We start from the raw sequence: 21,457 nt of genomic DNA on the forward strand, positions 1-21,457 counted from the left end.
GCAAAAAAAATTATATATTAACACAACTCATTATCAATTATTCCAAAGATATTCATATATTATCAATCTAAAATTTATTATTCACAGACCTTCTTCTGAAATTGTGCAAATGCTGACCCCGTACTTCGAAGTAGATTACCTCTTACCACGGACTCTTTTGGCATCACTGAGTTTACAGATGTTTCATGAAGTTTTGATGAACAATATGTTTCCAGCTGACATAACATTGGCTGCATCTCTATCTCACTTTTGTGATTTTCGAGACAGCCAAGAACTAGTAAGTTTTATTATGAATGCACATTCTGAAAAAAAAATCTAGCTTTTTAAAAACTTTTTTCTATTACCTTTTAATAATGTTACAAAATCATGTTAAAACAATTGATTAGTTCAGTTTTATATTTTTAAAGGATTTTATTTTTTATACATGATGTCTTGAAAAAAAGTATACAAAGATAGTCAATTTGATAGCAGTTAAAAGAAAACAAACCAATTTATCATATTTTATATGGTTGAGAGAATTCGATAATTGGTCAAATTTTAAACCATATTTTTAATATTTTTAAATCATTTTAAATCATTTTTGATTTAAATTTTAGCTGAATTTGAGATAATTTATATTATTTTTTTCTAACCAAAAAAATTTGACAAAATGCAGGGTTTGGGGCGGGTGTATAATATACAGTAGTTCAGGGGGTAACGTTTTCTGAATATGAAAGATAGAGTGAGGGACACAATATATTTATACCAGCAGCTTTAAATGAATAAAATGGTTTTGATTTCTTTTTGGTGTATAATCAGACGACTGAAGAACGTTTCAAACTGTGTTTGTGAATTTTTTAGCCGATTTCACAACACACACTATTGAAATGATCGACTTACTACTAAAAATAACTGGTAAAGCTATGAGTAAAGCTATGAGTTTCTGTATATTTCGTTTAAAGTCAGATGTTATGCTGGTTAGGAAAGAGGTGCAATATTATATTTAGAGACAGTTGCACACATATCCCAATTCTTGGTTTGAAACAGTACTTTATCGCTGTTCAAATCAATTCGGAAAAGACAGATCAAGGTAACAAATACAAAACCGATCGAATCAAAATTGTCTTGAAATCAAATTGTTCAAAACGGATAGTGTATGTCATAAGTTTGAAAACGGATGTTAAGTTGATTTAATATTCAATACGTGTTTTTTTTATTTGATAATCTTTAATTACTGGTATCCTGTTTTTACATTTGATTCCAAGATTCAATCTTTAATTACTGGTATCCTGTTTTTACATTTGATTCCAAGATTCAAATTATTAGCAATCGATTATAACTTGAAATGTCGAAATCGAATGTTTAAAAATATGAACAAAAAAAGCAACAAAAAAAGTAGAATATTACAAATAAATGCTGATTTCGATCACATTCAATCTATTTAAAACATTTGCCACAATTGCAATTCCAGCTAATTTAAATAGAGGTATTTGTGTCTAAACGAGGGGCGAAAGATACCAGAGGGACAGTCAAATTAAACGTTTTTGATTCGAGCGTCACTGATGAGTGTTTTGTAGACGAAACGCGCGTCGGCGTATATTTGAAATTTAATCCTGGTATCTATGATGAGTTTATTTTCACCCACTGGGTCGATGCCGGGTCGATGTCACTGCTGGTGGAGATTTATTTCCCCGAGGGTATCACCAGCCCAGTAGTCAGCACTTTTGTGTTGACTTGAGTTATCATTGATATGTTTATAATAGTAAATTAACTGTTAATAAAACTTTAAATTTTTGAAATACTAAGTCTTTTCTTCCTTCAGGAATAGATTAAACTTAGCTGTATTTGGCAAAACTTTTCGAAATTTTTGGTCCTCAATGCTCTTCAACTTCGTACTTTATCATTTGTTTATTTGGCTTTTTAAACATTTTTTGATTCGAGCGTCACTGATGAGTCTTTTGTAGACGAAACGCGCGTCGGCGTATATTTAAAATTTAATCCTGGTATCTATGATGAGTTTATTTATGACTGCAAATACTTGGTTTAATTCTAAAAAAAAGGAATAAATAACTGGTTGACATATTATTTTTTGGTTCTAACAAGAAAAATTTGTAAGGGTTCCGCGGAGCCCAGTGTCTCGCCTACTTTTGCTGTAAATTGCAGGATCAACAAAAATGAGGGAAAAAATCAATAAAAATATTCCGCTTGATACCATGTTTGGATTTTAGGAAGCTTCGTCCAAGTTTGGTAAAAAATCCTGGATAGTTTATGAATCTAATAAATGTTTTAAAAACTTTAACTGTAGACTGGATGTAATGTTAACTGGAAGAAAAACTAAGTCCATTTATAAGTAAAATACAGATACACAGGTACAAAATATTAAAAAAATTTCATAATCATTGATCATAAACAAGCTTCTGTCTTAGTTTGGTACAAATAAAAAGTAGCATAAGAAAGTTATCAAAATTTTAAAAACTTAACCAGAGTGAATGTGTTGTTTCCTGGCAGAAAAAAGTCCATTTAAAGTAAAATACGGAAAAAATGGATTTGTCATTTTACAAAATTTACTTCTGGATACTATCTTATGATCATAAACAAGCTTCTGTCCAAGTTTGGTACAAACCAAGGATAGTTTAAGAAAGTTATTAAAATTTTAAAAACTACAACCACAGAGTGTATGTAATGTTTTCCCGCAGAAAAACTAAGTCCATTTATAAGTAAAATACGGAAAAAATGGAATTTTATTTTCACAAAATTTATTTCTTGATACTATCTTATGATCATAAACAAGCTTCTGTCCAAGTTTGGTAGAAATCCAGTATGGTTTAAGAAAGTTATTAAAATTTCAAAAACTTTAACCACAGAGTGAATATTTGTGGACGCCGCCGACGACGACACCGACGACGACGGAATGTAGGATCGCTTAGTCTCGCTTTTTCGACTGAAGTCGAAAGCTCGACAAAAATAGATGATATTTTACAAACCTATCATGTCACAGTCACACTATTCACAACAATTAGATGTTTTGTAGGATCTTTTGAAAAATGTGTTGGAACATGTGGCTTCACAGATCATTGGGAGTGACATGGACATGTAAGATTTGTTTTAAAGATTATACCGTAAAATGTTAATTCATTATCATGTTTCTTCATTGACGATACTGCTAAAACATTGAGTTTAACAATAACTCAATAGCATATAAATAGTAATTGAAAAAACCTTTGCGGATGAAATTTAATATTCTGCATCCATTATTTTATGTTTTATCTATGATGTTTGTTTTACTTGTACTTCTACAAATATAGCCTCTATCTACGATGCTTTCATCGTGCGAAACGGAATAGTCACTTTTCACATTATAATATATTTTTGGTATTCTCTTCGCGGTCAATTTTTTTATCCTGGAGATTTCTTTTTTTTATATGAGACTAAAATTTAAAATTTGAAATTCAATTTTGCAAGTGTCGGATATATGATTCGATTGGGATAATTTCAAACAACGACATTCCGTCTGTTATGGGGAAATGATTGACAAGAAAGAAATAGGTTGAAAAGTATTTTTCGAAACTTCATCATTTGAACGGTTTTTTCCTTAATAATATATTTGATGGAGACAATGTTTAAATATCATCTTTTCAATTTCAGGTCTCTCTCTAGTTTTAACAGTGCATTTCGAACGTACAGAACTGCAACTGACCTTTTGAATAATGTGATACAGATCAAAGAAACAAAAGTTTTATTTCTAGCTATTGAAATTTATCTTACTAGTTTACACAATTTCCAGAAAATATCCGATAAAGTAGAAAAACCAGAAAATCACAATTATAAACATGATGATCTATGGAGGGAATATAAACACTGCAGAGAGAGAATTGTTCACTGGCTGGAAAATGATCTGTTCGACAACAAAGAATTTAAAGTAAGGCGGTCATATTTCTGGTGAATTATATTCAATTCCCCAACCTTAGTGGCAATATACAACCTCAACAGCATATGGGTTATACCTTTCCAACTCACTCGGTATTAAAGAGCTCGCAGCTTTATAGCTATTTTGATCTGAGTGTCACTGATGAGTCTAATGTAGACGAAACACGCGTCTCGCATATCAAATTATAATCATGGTACCTTTGATAACTATTTACCACTGGGTAGATGCCTTTGTTGGTGGACGTTTCGTCCACGAAGGTATCACCAGCCCAGTAGTCAGCACTTCGGTGTTGACATAAATTTCAATTACATGGTCATTTTTATAAATTTCCTGTTTACAAAACGTTTTTTTTTTACAAATTAGGTATTTTCTTATCCCAGGAATAGATTACCTTAACCGTATTTTGCACAACATTTTAAAAATTTGGGTCCGAAATGCTCTTCAACTGTGTACTTGTTTGGCTTTATAACTATTTTGATCTGAGCGTCACTTATGAGTCTTATGTACACGAAACGCGCGTCTGGCGTATTTTAAATTATAAACCTGGTACCTTTGATAACTACTGCTACTTCTGATTTTATGAAAAGTCACCAGTGTTAAACGGAAAGTTGATGAATAAGGGTTATCAAAGAACGTAACGTTTTTTTCTAAATATAAATTATCCGAAGAAACCTTGTTGATATTTCTTATCAACTTCACAAATATTACATGATGTTTTTGATGAAAAGATTCTGGGTAATGACATTGTTGTTCATCTCAATTACGTGTTATAGTGCTCTTTTTTTCTATGACAATAAAGACCCTTACTGTTGGGTCCGCTTTTCGATAAAACTATTTTGGCGTGGCTAGGTACTTATGATTCCCGCCAATGTGTTGTTGTTGTTTTTTTTTGGTCTTTGTGTGTATTGTTGTCTTTTATTTTTACTGCTTTACTATATGCCATTTTGACTGATGTACCCTTATTTTGGCATTGTTACCTTTTATGTCTGTTAGTTCTGTTCACACATGTTTGCCAATATATTGTATAAACATGGGTTATTGATGATTTTAAGGGGCTGTGATACTTTCAGTTTCACTTTCATTATTTTCAATATGCTTTTCTGAAATCTTGTTTTAATCATTGTTGCTTTCTATAAGAAAAATGAACATGCATAGCAAATTATTTTAAACACAGGAAAAAAATACGTATTATAACGAATGAATCAACTATAATACAAAGACCAACGGACAGGAATAAAGTGATGCCTTTATAATCGATATTTTTTTGTAGCTCTGGAATGCAGCCTTTCAGCTGAATCTTCCAGAAGGAGGAATAAAGTCTTCTTTTACAGACTTTCTGAATTCCAGATTTCGTCAAACTGTCAAAGAAAAGGTAAAGAACTAGTTTTTATTAACAATAACTTCTTTTAGATTTTATTTTATTCAAATTCCGAAATCGTTATACCAATAGTGAAAAATGAAAAATTCGATAACGAATGTCCTGTCTGTAATTCAGCTTTATACCCTTTGATATGAAAGTGACCACTTAGACAGGAATTTATGTCATTAACCTAATTATTTGGTGTGCTAAAACTTCTTTGACAAAACAACACATAATTCACACATCAATAGTATAGACATATGGAGATGACGTTCTAAATCCTATTGTCAATGTTTTTGGACAATAAAATATGTTGAAACTAGAAATATAAACGTAGGTTTTAAAACATTCACTTATGCCCTAGTGTTAAAGTTTTATTTTTATTTTTATTTGTATATTGTCAGAACTTATTATGTTTATTTATTTTTTGGTATAAATATCTTTTAGGCTTGGATAAGTATTTATACATCCTGTCATTATGTTATTGCGGAATTGTACATATTTTGTATTTTTGTATTTCATTCATGCTTATGTGCTCTGTCTATAGAGTGTATACATGCAATTTTGTTGTGTTTTTCTTTGTTAATTTAGTTGTTTGTTTGTAAAGTGGTCAACCCCAAATTTTTGAAAATATATTCTATTATGTTTATATAGAAAAGATGTGGTATAATTGCCAATGGCAAACCTCTCCACAAGAGACAAAATGACACAGAAATTAACAGCTATTGTCTGTTTTGTTTTGTTCACACATCGTTGTCAATATCATGGAATTGTATTCGACTGACCAGCGAGTGAGAGCTTAAGCTGACATACAACCAGGTTTAAATCCACCATTTTCTACATAAGGATATGCATGTACCAAGACAGGAATATGACAGTTATTTTCCATTCGTGTCATATGTATGAGCTTTTGATTTTGTCATTTGTTAAGAGATTGCCCGCTTTGAATTTCCTTGGAGTTCGGTATTTCTGTTTTTTTTTACTTTTATGGTTTTGCATTGCCCAATATTTTCTGTGAATCTTTTTGTGGAATATTTTCTTATTGATTCCTTTTTCCATTTTTCTATGATGGTATAATATTTCATGTAGTCAAAATCTTCTCCTTTCGGAGAACACCATATAAAGCTCGGTTGTTGGTAGGGTTCGTGTGATCTTTCGCCGGTTTTTGTGGACAATTAGGACTTTTCCACTGTTCCTGAAATGACACGATTTTTCATTCAATCAATAACATATAAAAGACAGAGAATACACAATATTGAATTTGACCATTTGTATATTAACAAATGACTCAAATTTTTTTTTCAGATTTCACCGGAGAAATTGGTTCAGATTTATTGTTCACATGCAGACACTTTTGAAGAAACTGTACAGGAAATTCTAAGTAAAGCTGTTTTAGAGGTTTGTAAACAATTTTGCATACTATTTTAGTTACCTCTCTACTTTTTTCTAAATACTTATCCATCTTTCTCTACAGGAAATGTTATGGACAATGACTTAAGTATATAAAAGTATATCTAGATTTAGTCAAAAGTTTGGTTTGCATAATTGATCATAATTGAAAAGGTGTAATGTTGCTTCATGAAAACATTATCAAACTATATAAATAAATGTATTTCTATCGAATACGTGACGGAATACATGACGAAGACATTACTAAATAGTAAATATCACGCAAAAATCTAAGTTTTTAAGGTAAATATCATACAGGAATCAATCTCATTGACATTATTTTAAATTGAAGATTCATCTGTCAAAATTTATTTTAGTAATTATCAAAATCTCAATTCTTTGTTTTTCCTCTATTGGTTGAAAGTAAATCTTCAAAAAAATATTATGCTTTATTGTTTTTATCATAATGTCCTGTACCAAGTCAGGAAAATGGCCATTGTTATATTATTGTTCGTTTCTGTGTGTGTTACATTTTAATGTTGTGTTTCTGTTGTGTCGTAGTTCTCCTCTTACATTTGATGTGTTCCCTCAGTTTTAGTTTGTAACACGGATTTTTTTAATCGATTTATGAATTTCGAATATTACTTAGGCAATAGAAAGTTGTAGCAGTTTTGACTGGAGGAAAAACAAAGATGGAAAGTCAAACTTGCGTCTGTCGGAGCTTTTGTCAAAAGTATTTGAAAAAGAATGGGGGTCAAAGAGTCTAGATAATCCTATACAAGATCTAGAACATGCATTGATGTGGGAGCCTTTCCATATCTATATGGAATTGTTTTGTAAGTTTTAGGAACCAAAGATAATTTTTAAACTACATTTATAGCTTTAATGCTAAATTATACTGCGATATGCAGGCTATTTTTTTTCAACGTTAGGCCGATACGTTTTCTAGAATAAAAGTTAATTCTGGCCAGGATGTTTAATTTTTGTAATCAAATGTGAGAAGTCAGATGATCTTAAATAACAAACATAATTTAAGAAAACAGGTAACGTAGCATGATTGTCAATGAAGATCTATCCAAGTACAAAGGGTTTAGTATGACTCATGACTTATCAGAATAGAATGATTAAGTTACAAAATACTAAAATTCCGAACTATGAGTTACGTGTTCAAAGCTTAATTTCGACCGAATAACTATTTCAAAATCTCCAAGCCTCAAATATTAAACAGGAAACTTCTAGCAGAGAAAGTTATTCAGAGTGGTTTGACTTGCAATATTACTGTTTTCATATGTTTAGGTGAAAACCAGGAAGCAGTGAATCTGAATTGTCAAAGAATCATGGCAAAGTTTCATGGTATCACAAAAGATTTAATCGAAGATTTGTTACAAGGCAGCATTTGCGTTGGATCATTGAGAATGTTGATGTCCAGAAAAAAGCAATTTCGAAAGATTGTTCCTGTTATTAAAATTTCCAAACCAGACACCATTTTAAAAACCCTAGATGGAAGACATTTAGAGCTGCAGGCATTTGAAAACACGTACGAGATTGTACAAGAGTTCACACATTTGTGTTCAAAATGTAAAGGTAAAAATGAAAACTAAACCCCAACTGTTAAATAAAATTGAGAATCGAAATGGGGAATGTGTCAAAGAGACAACAACCCAACCATAGAACAGACAACAGCAGAAGGTCACCAACAGGTCTTCAATGAAGCGAGAAATTCCCGCACCCGAGGGCATCCTTCAGCTGGCCCCTAAATAAATATATATACTAGTTCAGTGATAATGAACGCCATACTAAACTCCAAAATGTACACAAGAAACTAAAATTAAAGATAATACAAGACTAACAAGGGCCAGAGGCTCCTGTCTTGGGACAGGCGCACAAATGTTTATGAGATCTCAACCCTCTCCCTTTACCTTTAGCCAATTTAGAAAAGTAAATGCATAACAATGCACACATTAAAATTCAGTTCAAGAGAAGTCCGAGTCTGATGTCAGAAGATATAACCAAAGAAAATAAACAAAATGACAATAATACATAAATAACAGCAGACTACTAGCAGTTAACTGACATGCCAGCTCCACACTTCAATTAAACTGATTGAAAGATTATGTCTTCATCATATGAATATCAGGCACAACTCTTAAAAGCTTTTGACTGTATATTGCAGTTCCTGATTCGGAAATTCGAGTCAACACCGCTTTTCAACTTCTTTCTTTATTTGACCATTTTGGATTTTTTCATTTGAGCGTTGGTTAAGCTTGGTATCTACGAGAAGTGCATTTTACATTGCAAAAGAAGTGGAATACATGTAGCCTTTATGATTTTCTTATTTGGAAATATTGAGTTTACTTTTCATTTAAAGACAGCTAGTTGACTTATTCAGCTTCCTTGCTGATATCATCTTAAATCATGTCCTGTTGATGTCGGAATTTTAATAACATTCTGATTTGTTTTGTTTTGCATATCTGACAAAATAACAACATTCTGATTTGTTTTGTTTTACATATCTGACAAATATCCGACTATCCCGACAACCCCTATACGATTAGATCGGTCTGGTCTGTTCGAGATCAGGCTGAGGTCGAGTATAGTTGATTTGGTCTAGCTAGTCGAGTAAAGATCGTGTAGAGATCGTGAATTGGTCGGAATTATCGAACATATATTCAATTAGTGGTCGGGTTTGAGTCGTGATTGAGTCGTTAAGAAATCGTAAATGGTCGAGAATAAGTCGTGTACAGTCGACAGTAGTCGGGTAGAAGGCGTTAACAGGCCCGATTGAAAAATTGATTACGCTTGGTCGTGGAAATTTGGACAATCGGGATCATCGAGTTGATCTGATCGGTAGTGTGAACCTAGTTTTAAATATAATTTCCAAGTCTGTTGTTCTTTTTTAAATATTATTTTCTCTTTCATTACTTATATAGCGGATACTGAACCTCTTAAATATCAGCTAAAGACTGTTATCACAGGTGATATAAATGCAGTTAGCCTGGATACACTGGTAGATACAAGCATTCTACACCAACAGAGAGACCTGGAGAGCTACCAACCTATAATAATCGCATTCAAACTTCTCAGTCCTCAAAATATGCAAGTGGTACCAGACATTGTCAATTGCTGCCAAGGTTCCTTGTTTATGAAAATCTGGAAAAAGAAAGGAAAAGAGATGAAGAAAAATCTAGGTCGAAAGTTATCTATTAATGAGGTCTTCAATTATGTTTGGCACCAAACTCTACTGGATTGGAAAATCCTTTGCAAAAAGTTTGTATCTGGCGATTTGACCTTCACTGAGTTTAATAAGTGGTTCAAGACTAGAGATCCCGATGAATTGAGGAAGGAACTTATGTTTCTTGACAGTCATCGAAATACACAATGGATTGACGAAAGACTTTACCAGATTAAAAACTTCGAAATTTTAGAAAACTGCATTTATGGAGCTAAAGTCATAATTGAAGTCATTAATGAATTTGATTTGAAAGAAAAACATTTTAGTCAAATCTTTGACATTTCTAGAGTGGTAAGATATGTTGTTTTTTCATTTATCACATTATTGCAACCCTTTATTAAATTTGATATTCATATCATTCATCACACGAAACAAATCTGAGATATAGTTATTAAGCTGAAAGTGGGAAGAACAAACATGTGTAGAAAGTTTTTTTTTCGTTTTTTTTCAATATTTTGATAAAAATTACATAAGGAAATTACCAGAGTATTCGATTGACCTGCCTTGTTAAGAATAGAATTTCAATATCGAGACTAAAATTCTTTCCTTATCTTCATAGTCATTTGAACTGGAAATCTTAAAAAGTAAAAATAATGTTAATAGTGAAGAATGACAAAAAACAAAAAAAAATGGAGACTAGGCTCATAAAATTGCATGCATAAAATTGCATGCGTCCTTCCCCCAACTATTTGATATTTATTTTCATGATTTTTTTCATTTGGTAGCACTAAAAGTATAATTGGCTTTGTTTTTAGACATTTCTGAATTCAGTAATATCGTATTTCAAATCGTGTTCATACAAAAATATATACAAACTTTACACCCCCCCCCCCCCAAAAAAAAATAATTAAAAACACCACTCAAAAACAAACCCGGGGTATTATGTAGCTATTATATACAGGCGAAGATAATTTAGGCATTTTCAAACTCATAATATGAACATTAACTGACAATGCCATGACTTAAAAATCCAACAGTTAGACAACAAAATTGGAACTGAATGATGGCATTTGTCGTGTTTTACAGGACAAATAAACAGTAGTTTCAAAGGACCTAAATGGCATCGTTAATATCATAAACGAGGATTGGATTGTGAATATTTATTAGTCCGTAAAAAATACAAACGCAGAGCAATCGTCAATGTCTGAACATCATTTGTATTAAGATAAGAACCTGTTGTTTAAATTACATTAATGGTGATATTCGTTAAATATGAAACCCAAATTGAGTTAAAAAAGAGCATTCATTTCTTATAGTTACATTTGTATGCTTATAAGACCAGGAATAAAGTTTTCCTTTAACATACCTGTGTACTTTCTTGTGCAAGCAAGGTGTCATCACGAACATAAAATTTCATTTTGATCTGAAGGTTATTTTTCAAATGACGCGCAATTGTTGTTAAACAATCAATCTAACGGATTCTAGTGAAACATACATGTAATGTTATTATGAAGATGTAAAGGTTTTCACTTGTTTGTTTTCCTACAGACAAATGTTGAAGATACATCAATGAAAAGACTAGACAGAGGTTTATTGAATACATGTTCGATTCTAAAAGAGATCACAAAAGAAAGAGCTGACTGTTTGCATGAGTTAGTCACTTGTAAATCATTAGTACAGTGGCTGCAAAAGACAATGAAAGGTATTTATATGATCAAGATTATTCAGATATCATCTCTTTATTTATTGGTATCTTGTGCATGTTTCAAAATAGTTTGTTTTATGAGGACAACATTAAAATAACACTTAATAAATGTGTTGCGTTTGCACTTTGAAAGAGTGATGTACCATATTATTACAGAAAAAAAACCCTATTTTCGAGGGAAAACCATCTGCTCTATCAACTTCTCAGTTCTGAGATTATTTTATTAATATAACATGCAGAATCTTCTATTATATATTCATCTCTTCTTTTTCAAATTGAAAATGACCAACTATGACGTAATGAATTGAACTCAATCGGTATCTTTTATACATACACATGGTTTCTTTGAAAGAGGTTGATAATGCTATTGTGAATAGAAGGATAATATGACTTCAGCTGATCTATAAAATATATAATTAGTTAACATTTATTTCCAGGTGGATTAAAAGAACTCCAAGTTTTTGTAGACTTGGCCAGTATATCAGCAGGTGAAGGTGACATGGAGATTGCCAAGGTCAACTGTTTACACTCCGCTACCACTGGATATGCACCCTTGATCTTTAATTTAGGACAAGAGTGTGACACTGAAGAATTCTTGAAAAAATGTCAGGATGTCTGGAATGATTTAGACTCAAATCCCCAACTCCCTCAAAAGCTGGTGAGTGTGTTAAAGTCAAATAAGAGTTATTGGTATTTTAGCACCATAAAGATAGATTTATGTACGACATGATAACAAATTTACGGCTTTTTCCAGTGGAAAAAAAACCTCATACAAATGATTAAATAATGTACCAATGTCATAATTTGTTTCATATCGGATCATGGAAAGTAATATTTGTTCGATTATTGTACCAATCTATTTGAAGTAGTGGTGTAACATTACATAATAGAAAGACACGATATAAAATATCAATCACAAATCAAAAACACATATTAACAAAAACAAGTATAAAACATACGCTAAACGACGACCTATATATGACACAATACGAATACAATTTGGATAAAAATTGGCGTTAAATAACATAGCATTCACAAGTGAATATGAAAATTTCCTGTTAGCTTTATCAAGCGTGCATCTATCCAGGTGAAATCGGATCTAGATGATAAGAAACTTTTGCAGCTCAATGTATATGTTGCACTTGAATTTAGCTGCCTTGAAAATAAGAAAAATTTGCAGCTCAATGTAAATGTTGCACTTAAAAATATGAATCTTACCATCTACACCCGATTTCACCTGGATAGATGCACGCTTGATACAGCTAGTTGGTCTAGCGAAATATTGCGTTTATTTTTATAATTTTGTAAATATTTTAAACATTCTTATATTTACATACTAATTAGTGTGTTAAAATTATATTGTTAGGCAATCTATATATAAAGTGCCTAGAAAATCAACCTAACGATGTTAGAGTAGATTTGATACGTAACTTCCTCCCGCGCCGGTATATATATATGTTAGACTCAAATCAATGTCCGGCCTCTAATCGACGTCCGTTCCTCAAATCGACGACCAAATCTGACGTTACATTTTCAAATAGACGTCCAATATTTTGATACTCTAATCGACGTCTATTGTAACGTAATGTTTTGCTAAAACGACGTCCGATTGATTGTAGTCGTCTTTAATCGATGTCCAAATTATTAATTAATAATAATTTACAACTAGACTTAATTTACACTTATGTATACATGTACATGTATTGTAGGGTTCTTATGACAACTAAATTTTCAAACATTTATACATACTTTCTAATAGTATATAGATTTTTTCAAACCGAAATAGGAAAATGCTTGATGAAAAATTGATTCAATCGTGTCATTCCTATTCATCTATAGTATTAAACGAGAAGACCTCATTTTGGGTGTCGCTTCTCTTCTTTCCACAATAAAGTAATCATCATGCCTCTGTTTCCTTTAGGTACAGTGCAATAAAGTAATCATCATGCCTCCGTGTCCTTTAGGTACAGTGCATATGTTGTACACCGTACACAAAAACTTTATTTTCATACTCGTTTATTACCCAAAAAGTTTGAAGGAATGAGTAATCACAGGTAGGTTTATGATTGGTAGCTTTTACTTTTGCCCAGTATTAGGTTTATATATATATATATACAGCTCGTCTAAACATCAACCCAACAATGCTAGATCTGTAAATTTGCTTTCGCAAATATATATATATATATATTTTTAAATTTGCAAACTACATTTCACATCAAATAATAATTTCGAAACGTGCAGTAGTGGAAAATTTACCGTATATCCGTTCTATAAAATGAACGAATCGAACAAATATAAAAGACTGGCAAAGGAAGCACACTTTATAAAGGACTTTCAGCCAAAATTAAACGGATCTACTTAAACACGTTTGATTTATCTCCCCTTATCGTTATTGTAACGTAATAAACGTTACCAACGGCAGTGTCGTCAAGGACATTGTTAAAACGTCGCCTGAAGATTGCCAGAAGGCATGAATGCGCAAGTGACAATATTTTAACGAACTGTTATTATTTGATGTGAAATGTAGTTTGCAAATTTAAAAATATTATTATATACATTCTGTACACCGTGTTTATTTACTTTTGCTATATATATATACAACTCGTCTAAACATCAACCCAACAATGTTAGATCTGTAAATTTGCTTTCGCAAATTTTTGGTTCTTCCCTCGCCGGGATTCGAACCCATGCTACTGTGATATCGTGACACCAAATCGCCTGCACTGCAGCCGTCCCGCTAGACCACACGACCACCTGGGCTCTCAAAAAAAAAGAGCTTTCGCTGGCCGTATGTTACCTTTCCACGTCAGTTTTAATCTAGCGGCGTACTGCAGTACATGATATATAAGGCATGAAGATGTTATTGTTACAGATCAGCTAAATTATCTATAGTAAAGGATCCTACAAATTAATGTAAGATACAGTCACAGAAAATAATTATATTTATAAGTACGTCTGAGTCAGTGACAACCCTACAACAGATGTATCCATCGGATCTCCATCAATGATGGTGATACATGACTGTGTACATAATGTATATACAACTCGTCTAAACATCAACCCAACAACGTTAGATCTGTAAATTTGCTTTCGCAAATTTTTGGTTCTTCCCTCGCCGGGATTCGAACCCATGCTACTGTGATATCGTGACACCAAATCGCCTGCACTGCAGCCGTCCCGCTAGACCACACGACCACCTGGGCTCTCAAAAAAAAGAGCTTTCGCTGGCCGTATTTTACCTTTCCACGTCAGTTTTAATCTAGCGGCGTACTGCAGTACATGATATATAAGGCATGAAGATGTTATGTTACAGATCAGCTAAATTATCTATAGTAAAGGATCCTACAAATTAATGTAAGATACAGTCACAGAAAATAATTATATTTATAAGTACGTCTGAGTCAGTGACAACCCTACAACAGATGTATCCATCGGATCTCCATCAATGATGGTGATACATGGCTGTGTACATAATGTATATACAACTCGTCTAAACATCAACCCAACAACGTTAGATCTGTAAATTTGCTTTCGCAAATTTTTGGTTCTTCCCTCGCCGGGATTCGAACCCATGCTACTGTGATATCGTGACACCAAATCGCCTGCACTGCAGCCGTCCCGCTAGACCACACGACCACCTGGGCTCTCAAAAAAAAGAGCTTTCGCTGGCCGTATGTTACCTTTCCACGTCAGTTTTAATCTAGCGGCGTACTGCAGTACATGATATATAAGGCATGAAGATGTTATTGTTACAGATCAGCTAAATTATCTATAGTAAAGGATCCTACAAATTAATGTAAGATACAGTCACAGAAAATAATTATATTTATAAGTACGTCTGAGTCAGTGACTATATATATATATATATATAACAAGTCAAAATGGGTACAACATCACCATTAAATAACTATAAAATATACAAATATTAGATATTTCGAATAACAGATATCCTTCTTCGGTAATTGCACAATGACAAATGAATCATGTCAATTCAAATTGAGACTCTTTCAAAATCTTGATTTATACAATTTAAGCGAACGCTGGAACAATTTTAAAATATCCAAACACACCGCAAAGACTACAGAAATATGCCAAAAATAAAAATAGTTATTTACGATGTGAAATGGCACAACTCTAGATTTCCAAAGGTTGTGACAGTTGAGATGTTATAACTGCATTGAGGGCAGTCCACAAACAAAAAAATCAAAAATGTCCTAACCGATCCAGGATGGTATAAATTAGACAACGGTAGGGCAATTACAACAGAAACTACATATTTAAGCCTCCCAAACGAACATCAGTCTAATAATGATTAAAAAAATAAGTATTGTATAATGAGGTAAAATAATTGAACGTGGCAACGTACTTATACATCATCCCGAATCAATGAAAACCTGTAATTTAAACTGTTAATTTTAAAAATAATTTCGAACTGTAAAGCCAGTACTAAATCCGGCGTTGTTTGAAACAGGTAGTCACAGGAAAATGAGGGACTCGTTCTATGTTTTTTCATTTATACCCTCTGGGGAGACTGTCCGTAACTTTCTTATCCAAAATCTTTCCCGAGCGACTCTGTCGACCTTCGACCAACCCTCGTTGTGGTCTATGATCGTGATGGTAAGGTTTTTGAGATCAGCTTGTGTGTCCAGGTGATCTCAAATGACGACTTACGGGTAGGTCGGGCTTGCAAGTGTAGTCACTTCGATGACCATTCATGCGTTTGTTAAATGGCTGCTCTGTCTCGCCAACATACTGCATGCCACATCGACATTGAAGGAGGTATACAACATTCTGGGTTTTGCAAGTTACATTGCAATATATAGTGTACACAGACCCAGTCGAGTGGCAAGTGAATGTTTGAGTATTCAGTATTTGTTGACAAGTCAGGCAACGTCTGTTACCACATGACTTGCACCATTCTGCAATTGAACAGCTTTTATTTGAGGAGACGTCAGCTCTAACAAATAAGTCTTTCAGACTTGCTGGTCTCCGAAAAGCTAAGACAGGAGGATTGGGAAAGATCTTGGATAATTTAGGGTGTTTGGCAATAGTTTGCCAATTGGCACGGATCAAACGTGAAAGGTTATTAAAGGCTGGATTGTATGTAAGAACAAACGGGACTATTTTGCTGCGCCTCTTCCGTTTGTACTGTAAGAGGTCATTGCGGCTGTTATTGTTATTGTTAGCGCGCGCAAACCCCTTATCTGCAAACAACGCCCACCATTCAATTAAATTTACGTATGAAATTTCCGACTCTAAGATATCTTTCTTAGACACAACCACATCTATAAAGGACGGTGTCATATCAACAGACCTTTACTGTAAACCCACAGATAAACATCAATACCTTTCTCCCCAAAGCTGTCACCCCAAACACAAAAAGTATCCCGTACAGTCAAGCTCTCAGAGTGAAGCGGATTTGCTCCTTTGAGGAGGCTGTCACGAAACGGTTACAGGAACTTCGCGGATTTTTGACAAAACGAGGTTATAAGAAATTGGACATAGATAAGGGGTTTGATTTCGCTGGCCGTGTTACCTTTCCACGTCAGTTTTAATCTAGTGGCGTACTGCAGTACATGATACAAATTTCGCAAATTTTTGGTTCTTCCCTCGCCGGGATTCGAACCCATGCTTCTGTGATATCGTGACACCAAATCGCCTGCACTGCAGCCGTCCCGCTAGACCACACGACCACCTGGGCTCTCAAAAAAAGAGCTTTCGCTGGCCGTGTGTTACCTTTCCACGTCAGTTTTAATCTAGTGGTGTACTGCAGTACATGATATATAAGGCATGCAGATGTTATTGTTACAGATCAGCTAAATTATCAATAGTAAAGGATCCTACAAATTAATGTAAGATACAGTCACAGAAAATAATTATATTTATAAGTACGTCTGAGTCAGTGACAACCCTACAACAGATGTATCCATCGGATCCCCATCAATGATGGTGATACATGGCTGTGTACATAATGTATATACAACTCGTCTAAACATCAACCCAACCATGTTAGATCTGTAAATTTGCTTTCGCAAATTTTTTGTTCTTCCCTCGCCGGGATTCGAACCCATGCTACTGAGATATCGTGACACCTAATCGCCTGCACTGTAGCCGTCCCGCTACACCACACGACCACCTCGGCTTTGCGATATCGACAACAGTTTGCCAAGGGGATGCATTTGTTTTGGTTGTATATTCTTCATAGAATAACACATTTCAATCAATTACTGTACCCTATATTATGTTTGCATCATCTAAAGTTAAACTTTTAATTTAATATCAACTTGAATTTTTTAAGCGGGATACATCAAGACAAATTAGGTGGCTTAAATCTGTGGAGGAGTTTCACGGAGCTGCTGAGGTTACAACACTTGCACAGGCTGAAGCTATAAATAAGAGGGGTGTGTACCAAATTGGAAACTTGACTAGGATTCCATTTGTAGAAAATCCGGTAGGTGATTTTTAATTTTAGTGCCCAATAAAAAAGGAAAAGAAACATACAAAAATGCAAGTTCATGTTTTTGACAGGTGTCACATATATAGCAAAACCTGCTTACCCTCCAAGAGTAAATGAAATCCTTGCTAGTTTGGTATAAACAGCATTGCTCTTGCTTAAGTTGGTCTTTGTGGTGTTAAAGAGTGTGAGTTTGTCTACGGCCAATAGTCTACCCTTTATTCGTAAATATGTGTTACTCTTTGAGTTCTAGTATGTACAATGGATATTTAAGAGGTATTTGTGATATACCACATTAGTTTGAATACTAATGTATCCAATTAATCTTTACATTGACGTAAAGATGACATGTATTTGTCTGGACTTAAATAATTTTACAGTTTTATAAAGAGAACTGAAATCGACATCATATGACCGAAATAAACATATTTGTCAGGTCATGACGCTTGTGAATATTAATTCGCTATAATGTCGAAGACATAACGTATAATTAAATATTTAGCAAGTCTATTAAAAGGTTAAATTAAAAATATGTATAATCAGTGATTACAGGCTTTAAATTAGGCTCAGCAGACCAACGTTTTATCACATCAAAGTAATTATTTGAACTCGAACAAAGTAGTCGGTGCGAACATGTGGAGAATGAATTTAAGGTATAAAACAAAACACATCAAAACAAGATCCTGGTCATGGCTTCGTCTCATTTGTCTTTTTTTTATAAGGACAATAACTTTTCAAAAGGACAAAATTTGAAGACTGACATGATTGATTGTTGATTTGTTTTATTTCGCAGAACGAGTTTCTGTCGACTTCTTTCAGAAAATGCAAATTGAAATCTGAAGTTCAACATATGCTCCCTTAGGTTTGAATGAAGAATTTGTCAACTGAATAAGGTACCCTACAATTAAGGCAACAGTAGTATATTAATGAATATTCTTGAAATTGAATAAATAAATATTTATAAAATTATTTATATATCAAAATAGGCATTATCGGATGTGATAGATTTACAAGTTCGTCACAAAGAAGGCAGGACGTCAAAGAAGGATAAGTATTACAGATATGAACAGCTATATGATATCCAATCACGACTTATGTTAGTAGCAGGAAAAGCTGAACAAGGCAAAGATGATGTTGAAAGATTTATGTTGGTAAGTTGAATGAAAAAATGTCTAACCGTCATTGTTTCACCGTACAGTAGGCAGTTATATTGATAGTTTCAGATTCTAAGTGACCCAAAAAAGATGTGTTATAGATGATATTTTGTATTACATCCTTTCCCAAGTATGACCAGTTTTGAAAAAAAAAGTCCTGACCGAAAAATGTACACAGCACAGGATTTGATTTGATGCACCACAATTTACAATTTGAAAATTACATTTTTTCATAATAAAAATAGCTAATTAACTTTCAAAATCGAGAACAACAAACCAATTACGCACTAAAAGAAGTAGCTAAAGAACGGTAAGGGGTCTGTTATAAGTGTGTAATAAATTAAAATCATTGGTACAATGGAAATTTGTTCGGAGTCTAAAAAGTCCTTAACATACCCCCAAGCGGTTATTTCTGGAACAGCATAAATTAAACTCGTTTCTAATCTTGCATTAAGTTAAACGGTTCTTTTGTTCTGGTGTGTCAAACTGGTCGCGACAAATGAATATATTTTCTGGCAAAAAGTAAACCAACTGTGTGTGTTACATTTTAATGTTTTGTTTCTGTTGTGTCCTATTTCTCCTCTTATATTTGATGCGTTTCCCTCTGTTTTTGTTTGTAACCCGGATTTGTTTTATCTCTCAATCGATTTATGAATTTTGAACAGAGGTATACTACTGTTGCTCTTATTTTACATATCTGTTTTTCGTTCACTTTTTGTATATAAATTAGGCCGTTAGTTTTCTCGTTTGAATTGTTTTACATTTGTCATTTCGGGAGCTTACTATGCGGTATGGGTTTTACTCATTGTTGAAGGCCGTACGGTGACTTATAGTTGTTAATTTCTGTGTCATTTAGTTTCTTGTGAAGAGTGGTCTCATTGGCAATCATACCACATCTTCTTTTTATAGTCATAATAGGTAAACATGTCAAAAATTGGGATAGAGCAGTAAATATTATGTAACAAAGAAACACAAAAAGGAATAAAGACAAAGCACATAAGCAAAAAGGATAGACAAGAATACTAATTTTTCTTTATCATCATAGCACATTACACATTGACTGGATGCTTAAGTTCAGAGCCACGTCTTATGGATATCATTAAAAACAAAGTAAACAGAGCCACGTCATATGTAAAAAAGAAATACATAAAGGCATATATACAAAATACATTAGCAAAAATTAAAGACAAACATAAAAAAAATCACCATAGCACAATAACATAATGACGGGGTGTTAAAGTTCAGAGCGACATTGATATCATCAAAAACAAAGTGAACAGTAAAAGAAACATTCAGATAGACAAAAAAAAAAGATAACGTCGTCGTCGTCGGTCGTTGTCGTTTTATTTTAACACTTTGAGCTTCTTTTAGAGAACCACTGAATTGAATGAAACAACACATTGCATGATATTCTTTATGCTGACTAATTGTTGTTACTTTGAAACAAAATAGGGCATGAATGCTCTTTATAAAGTGCTGACCTAGTATTACTTTGAAGCCAATACATCATTCATGACGACTAAATTACGGGGGCAATATCAAACCAAATTTGGCTACAATCATTATTAGGGCATTTTTTTTTTTATTTAAATCTACTTTTACTAAATTGTATTAATTTAGGAAACGTCATTTAATACACTGCTATAATATTTTTTCAGATTTTAGATTCAATAGTGAGGCTAGGCAGTATTTATGTAAAACTTAGATCTGATGGGTGTGTACTTTTCTCACATTGGCGAATAAGAATTGTCTGTGATCCAGACAGCACTGTTTGTGCATTCGTATTATTTGGTTCTGAAGAAGATAGCCAAGCAATTAGAACACGTATTGATGAGAAAAGTAATGACGTTAGTTTAGTGATCCAAGAGTTAGCAAGATTTCTTGAACAATGCCATAACAAATGGTTAGAATACATTGACCAAACGAGAGACATATATTTCGGCTTGACTTATTTCACAGTAGACCAGATGGTAATTCTACAAAAAGAGCTAGTGAAAGTAGGATCTGAAGCAGTACCATCCCCTCTAGTTTATTCATTACTTTCTGCTGTGAAACGAGGTTGTACAAAAGATGATTTAACAATTGCGGTATCCTCTGCTAAGACAAATGCCATCAAAACTGTAACAAAAGGAACGAAATCAAGACATATTCAAGGAGGTGAGTTAATGCATTGAGTTTGATATGACGCAAAGTCAATAGAAAACATAACTTCTACAAACACACCACTAAGTGAAAGATACAGTCGGACTATATATATCTGTGTTGGTTCGACCCCGAGGGTATCACCAGCCCAGTAGTCAACACTTTGGTGGTGTT

General features: G+C 33.3%; 1 protein-coding gene across 1 annotated transcript; it reads left to right on the top strand.

Annotated features, from left to right (window-relative positions):
• Positions 1-101: 101 nt before the first annotated feature.
• On the top strand, positions 102-21,315 carry LOC143081080 (E3 ubiquitin-protein ligase RNF213-like). Its single transcript, XM_076257315.1, has 13 exons — positions 102-277; positions 3,011-3,072; positions 3,625-3,898; positions 5,178-5,279; positions 6,573-6,665; positions 7,306-7,492; positions 7,953-8,240; positions 9,587-10,179; positions 11,377-11,530; positions 11,971-12,191; positions 17,832-17,984; positions 18,974-19,138; positions 20,800-21,315. Exons 1-13 carry the CDS (start codon positions 110-112, stop codon positions 21,313-21,315), a joined length of 2,976 nt encoding a protein of 991 aa, XP_076113430.1. The 5' UTR covers positions 102-109.
• Positions 21,316-21,457: the final 142 nt, after the last annotated feature.

The sequence above is a fragment of the Mytilus galloprovincialis genome, chromosome 6 (genome assembly GCF_965363235.1).
Source record: "Mytilus galloprovincialis chromosome 6, xbMytGall1.hap1.1, whole genome shotgun sequence".
Lineage (NCBI taxonomy): Eukaryota > Metazoa > Mollusca > Bivalvia > Mytilida > Mytilidae > Mytilus > Mytilus galloprovincialis.